Raw genomic sequence first — 15,253 nt, 5'->3', positions numbered from 1 at the left:
GGCGGAAGTGAGGCGCGCTCGGGCCGCCCGCCCTCCTTCCCCCGGCGCTGTGGCTGTCGCCGTCGCTATGGAGTAGCTGGAGCGGGACGGGGTCGAGCCGCGGCCGGAGCCGGAGCCGGCGTGACAGGCGGCCCGCCAGGCCCACAGGTTGACGGTCAGCCGGGCGCTGCGCCCGCAGCTTCCCGCAGGCTCAGGTAAGAGGCCTGTCCGCGGCACCCCGGGGCAGGAGCGGCTGCCCGTGGCCTAGCGGCATTGCCTGGAGCGGGCAGGGCCCGCTGGCTCCGCAGGGGCTGTGGGCAGCGGTGTCACTTCCCGGGAGCTCGGCGCTGAGGGGCGGAGGCGCGATCCTTGCGGGAGCAGGGCCTGGCGGGGAGGGCTGAGCTGCCCCGGACGGCGGATCGCGGGTCACCTGCCCTCAAACGCCGCTCGCCGCCGGCCAAGGCCGCCGCCGGCCCAGGCTGGCTCCTCCCGGCTGCCCCGCGGAGCGAGGAGCACGGTGACCACCGGCCCTTCGGCAGCGGGAAGGGGGGGATTCCCTTCCTGCCGCTGACGGGTGTTTCTCGGTGAAGCGGTGACAGTCCGGTCTCGTTGTAAAGAGCAGTAAACACTTCGACCGGGAGGACTGGACCACAAGAGAGAATCCAGGGGTTTGGGCGGCATGTGGGTTGGGTTTCTCCTGTCAGCAAGAGAGGAACAACAGATCCCTGTGCATGGATCTCGTTCTGTGAGTTTTTGGTAGGGTTTCAGTCGCAGCTCAGTACCGAAGATGCTGAAAATAAGTCATGGTGACATGACTCTGAGGGCAGCTGCACCGTGCACAGGGCATCACTGCATTTGATCCTCTTGTAACAAATGCAGAAGCTTGGTTGTGCCCAAATTGATTTTTGGGTTTAGGCGTTTTGGTTTTTCTTTTTTTCTGGAACTTTTTTTTTTTTTTTTCCCTAGCACCTGTTTCTTCTGTGATGTGGTGTTGGAGTATGATGGATAGGATGCAACTTAGGGTTGAGTGGTATGAAGTGCCCCCATGCACCAGCCTGCTGCCTTGGTTCACAGAAGGGAATCCCAGCTTGTTATAGGTCAAAATTCTGGCAGAGTGTATGGCACTGTGCTGCACAGTGTGCACTCGAAGCTGTACATCATATGAAGCTATGAATTACTTCAAGGATAACTTAAGCTTTAAAACCACGCAGTTGTTTAACATGAACAAGAATTCAAGTCTTAAAAACTGAACAAACAAGTTTCCATGCAGTTGAGAACTAAAGTTGCACATTCCAGACTTGGTTAATATCATAATGATTTGTGGTATTGTAGATACTACCCATAATAGTTCTGGGGTCTTTTTTTGGCATGGATTTTCTGTGTATGTTGGTCTTGTTGATGTCTGTTGAGCTTTTACTGAAGTTGGTAGTAACAATTGTTTTTATAAAGCAAAAGTAATGTGCTATTTTAGATTACAGTTCAAATGTTGACATGAGGATTTCTACAAATTCACAGTGTTAGATGGACGTAGACTTAAACCCCAAGCTGTATTCCGGGAAGTTTCTCAGTACTGCTTACTCAGTAGCTAAATTAAACAGTAGTTTGCATACTGTCAAGCTGGAGAGAAACAGGTTGGACAGGGCCTACCAGGCCTGCTTTTTAAAATCCTAACCCTTCAGACACTGGAATGCTGTTAACATTCTCATCTAGTGGCCTTCCAGGCTTCTCACTGCAGTTAGTCTGTCACCCACAGCAGAGGCCACTTCTGATTTAATCAATACCATTTTTCCACCATCTATATAAAGACTCTTCCTGTCGCATTTATACGAAGGAATTTGAACATGCATATGCACAACAATGCAAAAAGCACACAAGGTTTAAAACCAAGTAAGTTAGATTTGTGGTTATCCTAAAGTAATTAGGATTGATTTGATTATTCTTCAGCATATAGAGTTTGCTCCATGGTATACCTGCAGAAAAAAATCCCCAAGAGCTGGAAATACCTATGAGCTCCTATTCAGAATACTCCATGGTTCTTGTTTCTACCTATCTATCAGGTTAATGAAAAGTTCCTTTATGCAGGGATATTAGACAATGTCTAATGGCTCTTTGGTCTTGGGCTGCACAGTTAAGAATTGCATGCATTTTTTCCATAGAACAATTAATAAAGGAGAACTAATACATTGATATAAAATGTCACATGCTGTAATGAAATGACTTAATAAAGGATTTTCATGTTTCTGTAATTTATTTCCAGCTATTTTCTCAATAAAACACTTAATATATATCAAGCAAGTACCTTATTATTCTTAAGATTATCTCCTGGTATTTGGACTTGGCATCTCATATCTAAAATTCACATTCCCCATAATTAAGACTAACTCCACCCAGGATGTGCTTGTAGTCATATCAGGTATTGCTCATGAGTAGTCAAGTTGAAGCCATAACCACTATTTCTGATTTTAAAATCGAATATTTGCAAGGTAGATACCTGTGCAGCTGGATACCTTTCTTATTAATTTTTTCTTAAAACTCTTAGTCTGATTTTCCATTTAGTAGCACAAAGTTATGTCATAGAAACTGGAGAAATACCTATGGAGCCACAGCATTACTGTATTTCTACATTTTGCTGTGGCAGAATGCTGAAGATGGGATTTAACTGCAACAACAGTCAAGACTGAGCAGTGAAGCTGTGTTGCTTTTAGCACTGTGCTAGAGTGTGCTCTGGACTAGTTTAGTATTATTAATGCACATTGACACTGGATTGAATTGTTCAATAACTCAGACAACTTTTTATAAAGTTTTGTTTAGTATGTTTATTGCTTCTTTTAGAAAACAAGTCTGTCTTTCCAATTTAATACTAAGCAGATTACTTGTCCTGATTTCTCATGCAACCCAGTCTATAGCAGCAGGGGGAGAAGATGTGCATGTCCAAATTATTTAGTGTTGTTGATTTCAGTCAAGCTTGACTGAGCCATACAGGTGTTAGAAATAAGTTTCTACAGGTTTTGAGCCACAAAGGAGCTGTGGAAAGGAAACAAATCCCATCAGTGTCTTGAATGTGGATAAAGGTGTAGCTTAAGTACTTATATTAATAGGCACTAGTTAATCTCTGTAGACCAGAACACCACCTCATAAAGGTGTATAATGCAGTGAGAGGAGATGTCATTCATACAAGCAAGCACCTTGCATCAGATGGACGTTGGGGCTAATTAGTCTCAGTGCTCAGTGGATTATTTACTTGTGCTTTCTGCTTCTTTTGCCCTTGTAACCATGACTTGGCAAACATCATCTTCATCACAACAGAATCTTGTCACTTTCATTTGAATAGGAATGACATTGTCTGTTTTTCAAAGATTTAGTTTTAGAAGATTATTCCAGTGAATGGAGTATTTGGCAAATAAGGCCATAAATGAAAATAGTATTTCTGTGGATTTAATTATATTTGCTGATGCTTAGGTTTATTTTACTACAGGTTGAAGAAATCAGTGCACTTCACACCTTACTTGAAAAAGTATGAAGAAATACCCTTAAGTGTTGCTTTTGAATATACCACATAATACTAATTCCAGGAAATCATTTCCTCTTGTATTGTCTCTCCAGCTTTGCTCACAGCAATAAGAAAGATGAATGTTTTATTTATCTCATTTTTTCCCCCCATTTTTTCTTTCCTGTCTTCATTCTTTTTGTGTATCAATTACTAGACAATTTTATAAATGGGACATACATAGGATTTGGAACTTCTGTCTGGCAGACAAGGCAAGTCCAGTTCTTTTGAACTAATTATAACAACTTAGGAAACTGTGGACATACACAGTCCAAGGCAAGATGAACTGCATAGTAAGCTGCCACAGTCTTTAAGCTCTTAAATTTGCAAGGTGATGTAAAAAAAACTTGTACAGTATTGTTAAGATAAAGCATAAAGAGATGGTTTCTTGTTTCCTTTACCTACAGCAGCTGATTAATACTTAAGTTCATTAATACGTAGATTATGCAAATACTAATGTCAGCAATCTGGTGGGTAAAATACTGAATTAGAGCTTATATTTTGACAGGCACAGTGTAAGAAAGAACACAGTTTTCACTTGTCTTTTGTGTAATAGGCATACCTTCTTTTGCTGATCTGGAATCTTAGTAAATCCTTCTCTTCAGAAAATGTGTAGTTCCATGAGCACTGGAACTACAAGAGTCTGGTTTCCTTCATATTTGTGTCTCTTTGTTGATTTAGTCTATTACCTGTTTTCAAGAAATGGTTAAATTTCTCAGTGCTTTGTTAGATCTAATGAAGAATGTTCAAGAGATGGAGAAGTTTTGGAGAAGGAGTAGAAGCAATGACATAGAATCCCCAGGCATGTGTGAATATTTACAACTGCAAAAAACTTGAGCGTTATATTTCAGTATTAATTTCCCTGCGTTCCTCCTGTATCCTGTTGGATTTTCATGTTTTCAACATGCTTCCTGCTTCAACAGAAATTGTGAGGGGACTATGAAGCCTTTTTCTCTTATCTTTGTAGGATAACACGTTGGTGCAGAGCTGAGACAATGGAGTCCATGCTGAATAAATTGAAGAGCACCGTGACGAAGGTGACGGCGGATGTCACCAGCGCCGTCATGGGAAATCCTGTCACCAGGGAATTCGATGTTGGCCGACACATTGCCAGTGGTGGTAATGGTCTGGCTTGGAAGATATTTAATGGGACCAAAAAATCAACAAAACAGGTGGGTTGTCAAGTAAAGACCTAAGCTTATAAGCTTTAGATAAGAGACTCAAAGGTAGCAGCTGGTACTTGGCTTTTAAAAACATAGTCGAACTGAGCAGACTAGTGCTAGAACTTTAAGTGAAGAACACAACAGTACTTAAATACAATGTTCTCTGCTACATGGGTGATAGTTTCTTTAAGTGTTTGCTTCTGGAGAAAGAAATGGTTCTGCATTCATAGCATAGAGTTCAAGACCAAGATCACGAATTAATCTGAATTAAAACCTGTCTGACAAGAAGCAGCAGTCCTAGCATGGATCTGACCCCCAAAGTGTTTTATTTTGCATCTTTCTTTGGCAGCACTACTGATTTTTACAGTTTAAAGTAATCCTGAACTAGTATCATTTGTCCTCAGCAAAGAGAGACTAGATTTTTGCCAAGCTGCCATACAGAAATTGAAGGGTTAGTCATGAGACAGATGACAGAAAGGCACGGGGGTAGAAGAGGAGGTTGTGGAGGAAGTGAGTTGTGCCTTCCCTGTGCTGCTTTCAGAGATGTATTGTTCCATTTTAGTTTCCTTAAAGTATTAGGGTTTAAAGCACTTGTTTGAAAACTTTTGACTCACCTCAAGTCGTATGTGTGAATGGTAGTGGGATTGTGACTTGGTAAGAAGGTTTGGCAGAAACAGTTTAAGAACTTCAATTATATAAAATGATTTGTTTGTACTGCAGAAATGTGAAATGTCTTTTTTCAAACTTGGAGAGGAAAAAGAATTTCCAACAAGTAACTAGAAGGGCTAGTAAGTTAGTCTTTAGTTAAACTTGAGGCTGAAGTGATGTGAATCACTTAGACAATGGATATTCTTGCTACAAATGTACCAAAAAGAAACGGACACAAAGGAATAAATTTGGAGAACACATACATGGTCTGTTAGATGTCAGAAAATAAACTGCAGCAAATAGAGAAGTATACTATTAAGCATAAGTAATCCTTGGAGAATGTGTGATCTGATTGTGGCAGAATCTGAATAATGTAAATGAGGTACTTTTACTGTCTTCTCAAGCATCTATCTAGTTGTTGCAGCAGTCTAGTTGAATTCAACAATGTCCGAGTTGTTTTTTTATTTGTTGGGTTGATTTTATTTTGGGTTTTTTGTTTGTTTGTTTGGGTTTTTTTGTCTCGTTCAAATGAAGAAGCGATAATATTGAAAGCATGGTAGTTTTAATAGGTTTTATACAATCTTCATGTTCAATAAGCGCTTGAGCAGGTGTAGCTTTGAGGGTCTGGAGCTTGTTTCACTGCTTGACAGTCTGTGTAACCTGGTTCCTGTCACTCATGTTTTTCACACTTTGAAGGGGTGTTCTGGGCAATGATTTTGCAGAGTGTTCAGGTGTTATCACATGTGATCCTGCAGTATCTTTCTAAACCCTCACTGACAATGTTACCTTGGTATGCCATCATTAGTCATTAAAAATACAGCAGCAGTTGTACTGCAAGGAGTTTTAGCTGGCTGGTGCTTTACCTTTTATTATTAACATTACTAGTTAGGTAGCATCGTATCAACATTCAGTTTGCCTTTGCAAAATAAAACTGTGCAGCAATACGAACAATTTATGGTGTGTTGTATTGCAGTTTCCCTGTTCTCTAGCCATACTTCTTTTGCATTTTCCTTTTGAATGTTGATTGGGCAATATGGAAGTGGCTGGCTGTCATTTTCCAAGTGGTAGCAGTCACTTTTGTGAAGTGATGCACACATTTGCTGTATTGCCAGTGTATATAACTAATTTGAAGCTAGAAGCACTCAGCTTTTTTACAGTAAGTGTGTATTGTAATCAGACAAGCAGGATGTAAGCACTTAATTGCCAATGTTATCACTTTACAACAGCACATGTAATAATTTAAGGCACTGTTGCCAGATAAAATAGCTGAATTTGGAAGTTTAGCATTGCAGCAGTAGAGTTGATCTGAAATCTTTGTTTTCAAGACAAACAGTACCTTACGACTGAAACAAACTTACAGGAAAGCAGGGTATAAAAAAACATTGGCAAACTTATAAAAATAAAACCCCCAAAAGCTGGAGGAAGATCTTTTTCTGGCAAAAGACCAGAGTAATGCTGGAATGCTTTCCTGTATTTTAATTCAGAGACTACTTTGCTTTGCAAAGTGAGAGGTTTTAGTAAAACATAATGTGTTTGCATATCGAGTTATATTTGATTAATCATTAAAAAATGTGTGAGTGCATATGGGTAAAATACAGAACAAAAATGAAAACAAACACTGAAGTTTCTGAAATTAAGTGCTTTGGCCACTACCTTAAAAATTCCTTTGCTTGTCTCTTCATGACTTAGTCATTCACATGATCACATATAAATTTTTTTCCCTGATAGCACTGTATCAGTTCTGAGGATAAATAGTCACTAGTCACTAGTAACTCTAGTTCCTAATTTTATGGTTTCTTTTTGTTGTTTGTTTTGTTCTGTTCTTTTTTTTTTTCCTTCCTTACTGTTCTGTGCTTAGTCTCTGGTGTTACTACTCCACACTATTAAAAAATCTCATTGAAAAAAGGATCTGAATTTCTGTAGCAATCATCACTATATTTAACAGGCGTTGTTAACGTGCTTTCTCAATACATGGTGAGATGAATAGGAAGAGGTATTGCTATTTTGTTATCAGTACAGCTTTTAGTCTTTAATTTAGAATACATTCTAATTCTTTTTATATCTTTTTGAAAAATATGGTGTCTGAATTCTTCTGTTCTTCTTGGGGGCAGCAGAGAAAGAGTGCCATGCCTTAGCTGCCTGGTTGCCTTTTTCTCATAGTAGCAAGGGCATCAGGAGTTAGAATGGAAGTGATGGGCCACAGCTTGCTAAGAAGTACCAAGGATAGGTGCACTATTTAATTTCTTTCCCCATGAACTTTGTTCATGGACATCAGCAGTACTTCTTTTTCCTTGCATGATCAAAAAAGTAGGACTTGCTTTCTATTTTGACTACCTAATTTCTTAAGATCTGAAAATTATCTTTCTTTACCTTTCTCCCTTTCTATATTGTCTTCTTTTTTTGTCAGTTCCATTTGCTAATATTACAAGCAGGATTTTTGCATTCTTTTTGGTTTATAAGGTATTTATGTCTGTAAATAAGGACACGTGCTTTAAACTGTCAGTATGGTGTGTGTTTCATAAGGAATGCAGGGTTGCAAATGGACTTGGAGGATGTAGTGGGTTAGCTCCAACCAGCAACCAAGCACCCATGCAGCTACTCACTCACTTCCCCATCCCTAGCAGGAAGGGGGCAGATAATAGGAAGAAGAAATGCTCAAAAACTCATAGATCAGTTTAAAAGGTGAAAGAAGAGGGGAAAAACCCAAGCAAAACTAATGATACTGCTCATCAAATCCCACAGGCATACCAATGCTCATCTAGTCTCTGGAAAACAGCCACTTGGGAAGCCAAAACCCCCTCCTTCTTGCTCTATTCTGATTTTTATCACTGAGCATGATGTTACCTGGTATGGAATAGCCCTTTGGTGAGTTTGCATTAGCTGCCCTGGCCACATCCCATCCCAGTCTCCTGCCCACCTGTAGCCTACTTGCTGTGGGATCAGAGTGGGGAAAAGAGGAAGCCTTGACCCTCTGCAGGGACTGTTCAGCAACAGCCAGAACATTGGTGTGTTATCAACACTTAGTCACAAATCTTAAACACAGCATGGTATGGGCTGCTATGAAAAAAGTTAACTACATCTCAGCCAGATCCAGTACAAAGTAAAACTGCCCAAAGAAGCTGGGAAAAAGAAATTGTGGCATTTAGCGAGTGAAAATACAAGGATATAAAACCTTTATGAGGACATATATTAGTGAATACCAGGTCCCTGAGACAAAACACAACAGGTTTCCCCTGAAATACATGAGCGCTATCAAAGAGAACCAATTTGCTCTTTTCAGTTCTGTGTTCAAAGGTGTTCTAAATGAATTAATGTGATTATAGCCCCTTTAAACCCAGTCCTGTGTCTTACCTGTTGTGAGCAATGTTTACTTCTGGTTTCATAGGTGACATTTAATTCCTTGGCAAAGGCATTGTAGAAATTAAAGACTGATATTTTCAGAGATTCAGGTTTCTTTTCTAATTTTTGTAGAAACATTTATTGTTTTTGTGAAGGTCTTTCTTCTGGCAAGTATGGTATACATCAGAAGATACAACTGTCTCAATGTCATCACTGATATTTACCTAATCACTTTGAAGTAAAGCACTTAGTTTAAGCATGTGGGATTGAGACAGAAGGTGCAGACTAGCTCATGCTTTTGAACAGAAATGAAATTTAAACTTTTAAGAGGACAGTCCCCTATGTAATTGTCTATACTTCCTAACCCAGGTAGTAGCATTACCATTATACTGTGTTGGGACAAAAGCATGTTGAGCAAGGTGTGTATACTTCCTGTCAAATGATGAATGAAAATTTATGCCATTAAGATAAGGTTGTTTAGTCTCTACTTTTGGACTTTCTTTGTGGAAAGCAGCAGTACTCTTTTTTTTTTTTTTTTTTAAATATGTTGCAAAATGGGACTTATGACAAAACTGCAGAATGAGTTCAGTGGTCATCTGCAGGAGGAAGCTGCTCTTCCTTCTAACCTGTGAAGTGAAAAAAAACAAAGTAGAAGCTCCTCTAGAGCTTTCTCTGGAAAGAAGCAGTAATTGTGTAAGCCTTTGCAGGTTTTCATCTCAGAAGGTTTTCATGGAAGGAATTACAGAAAATGGAATTCCTATCAGCTGCAGTCAGTAGCCCTGCTTTTTTGGAGGTTGAATATAAGTTCTTGTAAAGAAGAAAAGGAAAACCAGAAGTCCTATGTTCGTTGTCAAAATTTGAGAGAGTTATGTGCTTCATGCAGCATAAAACCATGAACAATTTTTAATGTTTCCAAGCGTACTATATAGTTTCACTAATATTTGTGCATTGAGTGTGTGTTCTATGGTCCATGAGTCACTATCTCTTCATTCTTCTGTACAGTAATACCTGGTGACTAGTGGGGCTTGAGTGCCATATTATTGATATGGCATTCTGCATATAAAGATGTTGATTATGGAATTAAATTTCAGAGTTACATACTTGGAATTAAGAATACCAGAACACGTTTCACGTTTTAACGTCCATGAGCAGACAGAGGTGCCTTTATGCTTTCTTCTTCTATCAGATAAGTTACATGAAAATGAAGATACTGCAAGCAAGTGGTCACACAACTCAAATTGTTTTGATTCTTGACACTCCACATTAACTGTCTACAAAATCAATGTGATAACAATCATTTTCACACCAAGAACACAACAAATTCTTGTTCCTACTGAAATGTGAGCTAATTTTGGATACTTAAAAGTTTTGTTAAACTTCAAACAAACAATGCAAGATTGCAGCAAGCACCAATAGAACTTATTTATAGCTGTCATAAAATATTCAAACCATAGCTGAGATTCCATTCTACAAAATATTCACTTTCTGAGACTTTTGACTTGTTATTAAACAGAAGTGCTTTTGGAAGTGCTGTACTACAAATTCTGTTGTTGGTCATTTCCTACATTCCCACTTTGTACTGGAAAATGCATATTTTTTAAAAAATAGTGGGTGTAGTGTATGCTTTCAATCCTGTTTCATTGGTTTCTCCCTGCTTTGTGTCAATGTTAGTGTTTGATTCATCACTTTAGAGCTGGAACACAGCTGGGGTGGATCAAAGCAGGAAAAATGTACTTACTTGAGTTAGGTACAGACATTCATGTACTAATGGATTAATCAAATAAGTACCAGCTAAAAAATATAAATAATAAATAAAAATATAAATATTGTGAATTGGCTAAATTCTAGAAAAGGTTTTTTGATTTATTTATATTTTTTTAATCAATAGTATAAATGTTCCAAATGTCAATTAGAATAATAGTTTTTAAATGTGCAGTACAAGAGCATAGACATCCTCTTGGGACTGGAAACTGTATTTTCATATTATGTACTACTGGTTTCTAACCTTTACTATTCATAATGCTGTTTTAGGAGTGTAAGGAGGTCTCTGTTTCATGATACAGTTTTAAATTCCTTTTTCTTCAGTTGATATATTTCCATTTAATGGCTTCTAAGATGGTGATGTTATCTAATTTTTGATTTCACATCAACCTCTGTAATTTCAAAGTTTCATATAGTTTTCTTAATTTTCTCCTCCTCCATTTGCAGAGGTTGGGTGGAGGAATTATTTTCCCAGTTTTTAACAACTACCACATTTCTAGGACTTCTTTTACATATATTTAACTATTAATTTTTTTTTATGTTTTATCCAGGGAATGGTCTAATCGGATTAATTAATGTGACTATATGTCTTTCATTAATATCTAATTCAATATAGATTGCACTGTTTCAGAGCAGAATTATGAGAAAGGATCTAGTTTAATAAAGTGCTAGGTATATTTAATGCCAAATGAAAGAATATATGCTCAGAATCTTTTAATTTTCCATATCTGATGTAAATGCTTTCATCTACTTACAATCAAGGCAATTTCTGTCCTGTGGATCTGCTGCTTTGTCACTGTGTAGACAGTTGTTACAGATTACATATTACTGTTTGAAAGATAAGGAGCCAAAGATATTGCAGAGGTTACACAGTAGCCTGTGTGGTTATGACTGGGACAAAGTAAAGACTGTATATGTTTCTACTTGTATATTGAAGTACTTAACTACACCTATGGGGTTGTATTGTTATTCAAAAAATGTGTGTGTGCATTTATGTAATTGTGTATGGGCTTGTGTTTTAGCCGTGTTATACACTGAGTGAATTTTTTTGCCTGTTTCTAGGAAGTGGCTGTTTTTGTTTTTGATAAGAAGCTAATAGACAAGTATCAAAAATTTGAAAAGGATCAGATTCTTGATTCTTTAAAACGAGGTGTTCAACAGCTAACCAGGCTTCGACACCCTCGACTACTTACTGTTCAACATCCATTGGAAGAATCCAGGTAAGCTGTAGTAAAGTTGAGAACAGACTTTCTTAATAATTGTTTTTTTATTGGACATAAAAGATATGGAGCATTCAACACATAAATCTCATGAGATTCAAGTTGACTGTAGTTACTCCTGTGAAAATGATATCTGCACCATTACAGGATCACAGAAACACAGAATGCTTTAGGTTGCAAGAGACCTCCAAGGTCATCCAGTCCAACCTTCTCTGAATTCTTTTCCCCCCAAGTCATGCATCTTTTTGCCCCCCCCCATGCATTTCTGCTGTGAATACAATTAATAAACTATTGCATGATCTTTGTCCAGTTGCAGCTATAAAGCTATGCATGGCCCTTAGAGCCTGAAAATTTGGTAGGTCTATTGAAATTGTTTTCTTTTAAAAGGCTGTACATACATTTGTATTGGAGTTTTTTGGTAAATTGTTTGTGTTGTGGCCACAAGTATTTAAAAGGTCCCCAAATGCCAGCTGAGGGAGTCAGAATGCTGTGAGTTTTTCAGTGGTTGTTTCTTTGATCTAAGGTTGGTCACAAGGCACAATAATGGGTTAGTCTTAAAGGTTAAAGGTAGTTCAACTGTAGTGACGACAGCACATTAAAATCTAAAAAATAAAATTAAGGGTCCATGTTGAAATAGGAAACTGATCCAGATCCTACTGAGGAATATAATGAAAATTTTAGAGGGTTTTTTCCCAGAGTAGTTTTTCTAAATGGTAGCCTAAAAAGATTCATGTACACTGCCTTTCAAATGTCTGCATTTTTTTTATTGTGTCCATCAATCTGCATTTTTCCAAATGTCCTGACTTCTGGGAACTGAAAATACTGCAGGAGCGTGTCTTCATCTTTGCAATATGTAGTTTGGGAAAGATTTCTTGGATTAAATGACTCTTGCATATTCATGTACCAAAAACCTTCAAATCTGTCATTGTCCCTGTGGTTCAGTGTGCCCCTCACAAAAGCCTAAGAAAGATTAATTAGGTATAGAAGACAGCTCAATACTCTGCAACATTAAATAAACAATTACACACGAAAGGCCTCAGGGTTATTTCTGTCACAGTGTATGCAAGTGAATCCCAGAGTATACCTGGGATTTCTTCCTATAATTGTCACAATATTTCAATTAACTCCACAAGTGCATCTTGTAACTGTTTTTTCCCTGAATTCTTTACTTGACAAGAAAAGGTTTAGATTCATACCTTGGAGTGTTAAGAAAGCTCTGGTCGTCCTTTCCTGAAGAATTTCAGCCTTTTAATAAAATTAACAGTGTAGTTATATCAGAGTTCTCATTCTTCAGTTTTAGTAACATCCTATGCCTTACTAGCTTTGCTCTTTCAATACTCAGCATGCTCATCTACTGCTAGAAAAGCCAACATGACAAAACCTGTCCAGTTGCTTTCCACACCAGAAAATGATGCAGCAGTTTTTGGAGGGGGTTCATAGAAGAATAGTTTGCTTAGAATATTTGTATGTGCAACTTTTTAAAGAATGCTGTAAGATTTCTTTAGAATTGTAGGTCTTTCCAGAGCTCTTCTCTTGAAGAAATCTGGCATGAGTTCCTTCTGGCTAGGCTGTATCTGGTCTTTTTTTGTGTCTCCAAAGTAACACAGAGTTGCTTCCTTTGAGGAGAAAAGGAATACTTGGTGTACCTGAACAGCTGAAGTAGATACAGAAGGGCCATACCTTTCTGATTCTAGTGTGTAGGTAGCTTTTCCATTATTAACAGAGTAATTCTACTCCAAATTATTGTTATACAATATAATTTTATTAATTATAGTTAATGAATTGCAATTTATACATTTATGTGCATTTGTATAACAACTTTATCCTAAATATATGTGCACATTACTTACAATACAATGTATATAGTAAATATATATATATATTTGCAACTGGTCTTGAATTCCAGTAATATCACAGATGAGAAACAGTATTCTAGATTTACCTTATTATTGGAGAAAAGGATAAAAAAGCCAAATCATATCTTCATTTGTAAGGCTATTGCTACACATTAAAAATGAAGTAGTCTGAAGAGACCCAGATACTTAATTTACTAGGCATTTCATCTGTTGCAGGTTTTCTCAAAGCATATGCATTTGGGGGCATCACTTATTTTTAACTTGTTTTGTTTTTATTATATTACCCTGAATTTCATTTTGATGCTGCTCAGGGAACTGGTAAAAAAGCTACACTGTATGACATCAGCTGCTGCAGTATTCATTTGCTTTAATTAGATTTGCCTCATCCTTCCATTACTCCAATTTGGTTCCTTATTTAATTAGCTCCTAAAGCAAAAAATAAACAGGCATCTTTTTGTTCCTTCAAAACAGCAGTAATCAGAGAGTTTATGTGATGAAAGCCACTGAATAGTTGTTCCCTAGCTGTTTTCTACCATCTGTGTTTAGCTGTGACTGAATGTCTGAACTCTATGGTAAAGTTGAAATCAGATTAAAAAATGAAGGTCCTGGTCTTTCTGTGCTCTGATTCTTCCTTGTGATTACTGCAAAAACTAGTTTTAAAGCCCTACTTGTGTTACTGGAAGCACAAAAGGGATGGTGTTAACAAATGCTAGGAAGGACACCAAAGAAAGATGTTCTGTCAGGTTGGCTGGCACATATGATTCAATTAATTTAATTTTCAGTTGTTTTTCCTTCAGAAAAGCAGTAGATAAAACTAAAGCAAAACTAAAATCTGTTGATTAATAGGAGGTTTGCACGTTTCATCTGCCTCATTTTACTTCAAAGAGCAATCTTATTAAGTATTGAGATATATAAAAACGGTGTGGTAGTTGCATGCTGAGGCTTTGTGCCTTCTGTCATATTTTTATGGAATGGTCAAATAGTTAGGTTTCTGTCTTCTTGCCTGTAACATTAAATATATATCTTTATTACTCTTACTTAGTCTTAGTTTTCTGTGGTCAAACTGATGCAGTATTTAGTGTTCTCACAAATCACTCATCCTTAAACCAGTTGTGTGTGCTACCAGCCATGTAATACTTTATAAAAAAAATAAAATAAAAGAAATTATTAAGAAGTGAAGTGCAGTGACTGTCCAGAGCCTACGGGACTGAACAAATCACTGTGAAGAACATGGATATAAAGAATGACTTGGTCCATGTTACATGAAGTTTTTGAAACTGAGACATACATTGTTTTGATAACCTTGAAATTTTGAAGGAGAGTGTTAAAACCAGTCAATTTTATGTGCAGAAGTTTGCTTTATCAGTGTTGATACAAAAATGCATAAACAAGACCTGTATTTCTTCCATGAAGAAAACAGTAGATAAAATTTACTCTAGATAAAATATATCCATATAGATAAAATATATCTCTAAATAAAATAATTTAGAGAGCAGTCACTTCACATGCAAACTGCAGTCAATACAACAAGCATTTTGTGTTTGCATCTCTTCTATTCGTTTGCAAAATAAAAGAATATTTTGGTGCTAGCTTATATTTTATTCTATTTCTGATGATTGCCTGCCCAAATTAAGGATTGCTTCTGTCAGAGAAGTGTCAGTTTTAGGAAGGGCTAAAAGTCTGATTTGACAAGTTCTGAAAAAAGTAAGAATTATTTGTTTGATTTTTCTGGATCAAGAC

General features: G+C 37.6%; 1 protein-coding gene across 2 annotated transcripts in view; it reads left to right on the top strand.

The window, feature by feature from the left end:
• The first annotated feature begins 5 nt into the window (after positions 1-5).
• The window catches only part of SCYL2 (SCY1 like pseudokinase 2), a 39,084-nt gene continuing 23,836 nt past the window's right edge, over positions 6-15,253 (top strand). The window contains exons 1-3 of one of the 2 annotated variants that reach the window (XM_071732961.1): positions 6-194; positions 4,494-4,698; positions 11,500-11,657. In XM_071732961.1, the coding sequence (XP_071589062.1) occupies positions 4,522-4,698; positions 11,500-11,657 (335 nt within the window). In that variant the 5' untranslated portion in view covers positions 6-194; positions 4,494-4,521. The remainder of the gene's footprint in view (positions 195-4,493; positions 4,699-11,499; positions 11,658-15,253) is intronic. The other variant, XM_071732962.1, reaches the window with a different exon arrangement.

Source organism: Heliangelus exortis, chromosome 1, assembly GCF_036169615.1.
Source record: "Heliangelus exortis chromosome 1, bHelExo1.hap1, whole genome shotgun sequence".
NCBI classification, from domain to species: domain Eukaryota; kingdom Metazoa; phylum Chordata; class Aves; order Apodiformes; family Trochilidae; genus Heliangelus; species Heliangelus exortis.
This window is presented reverse-complemented; position numbering and strand designations above follow the sequence as displayed.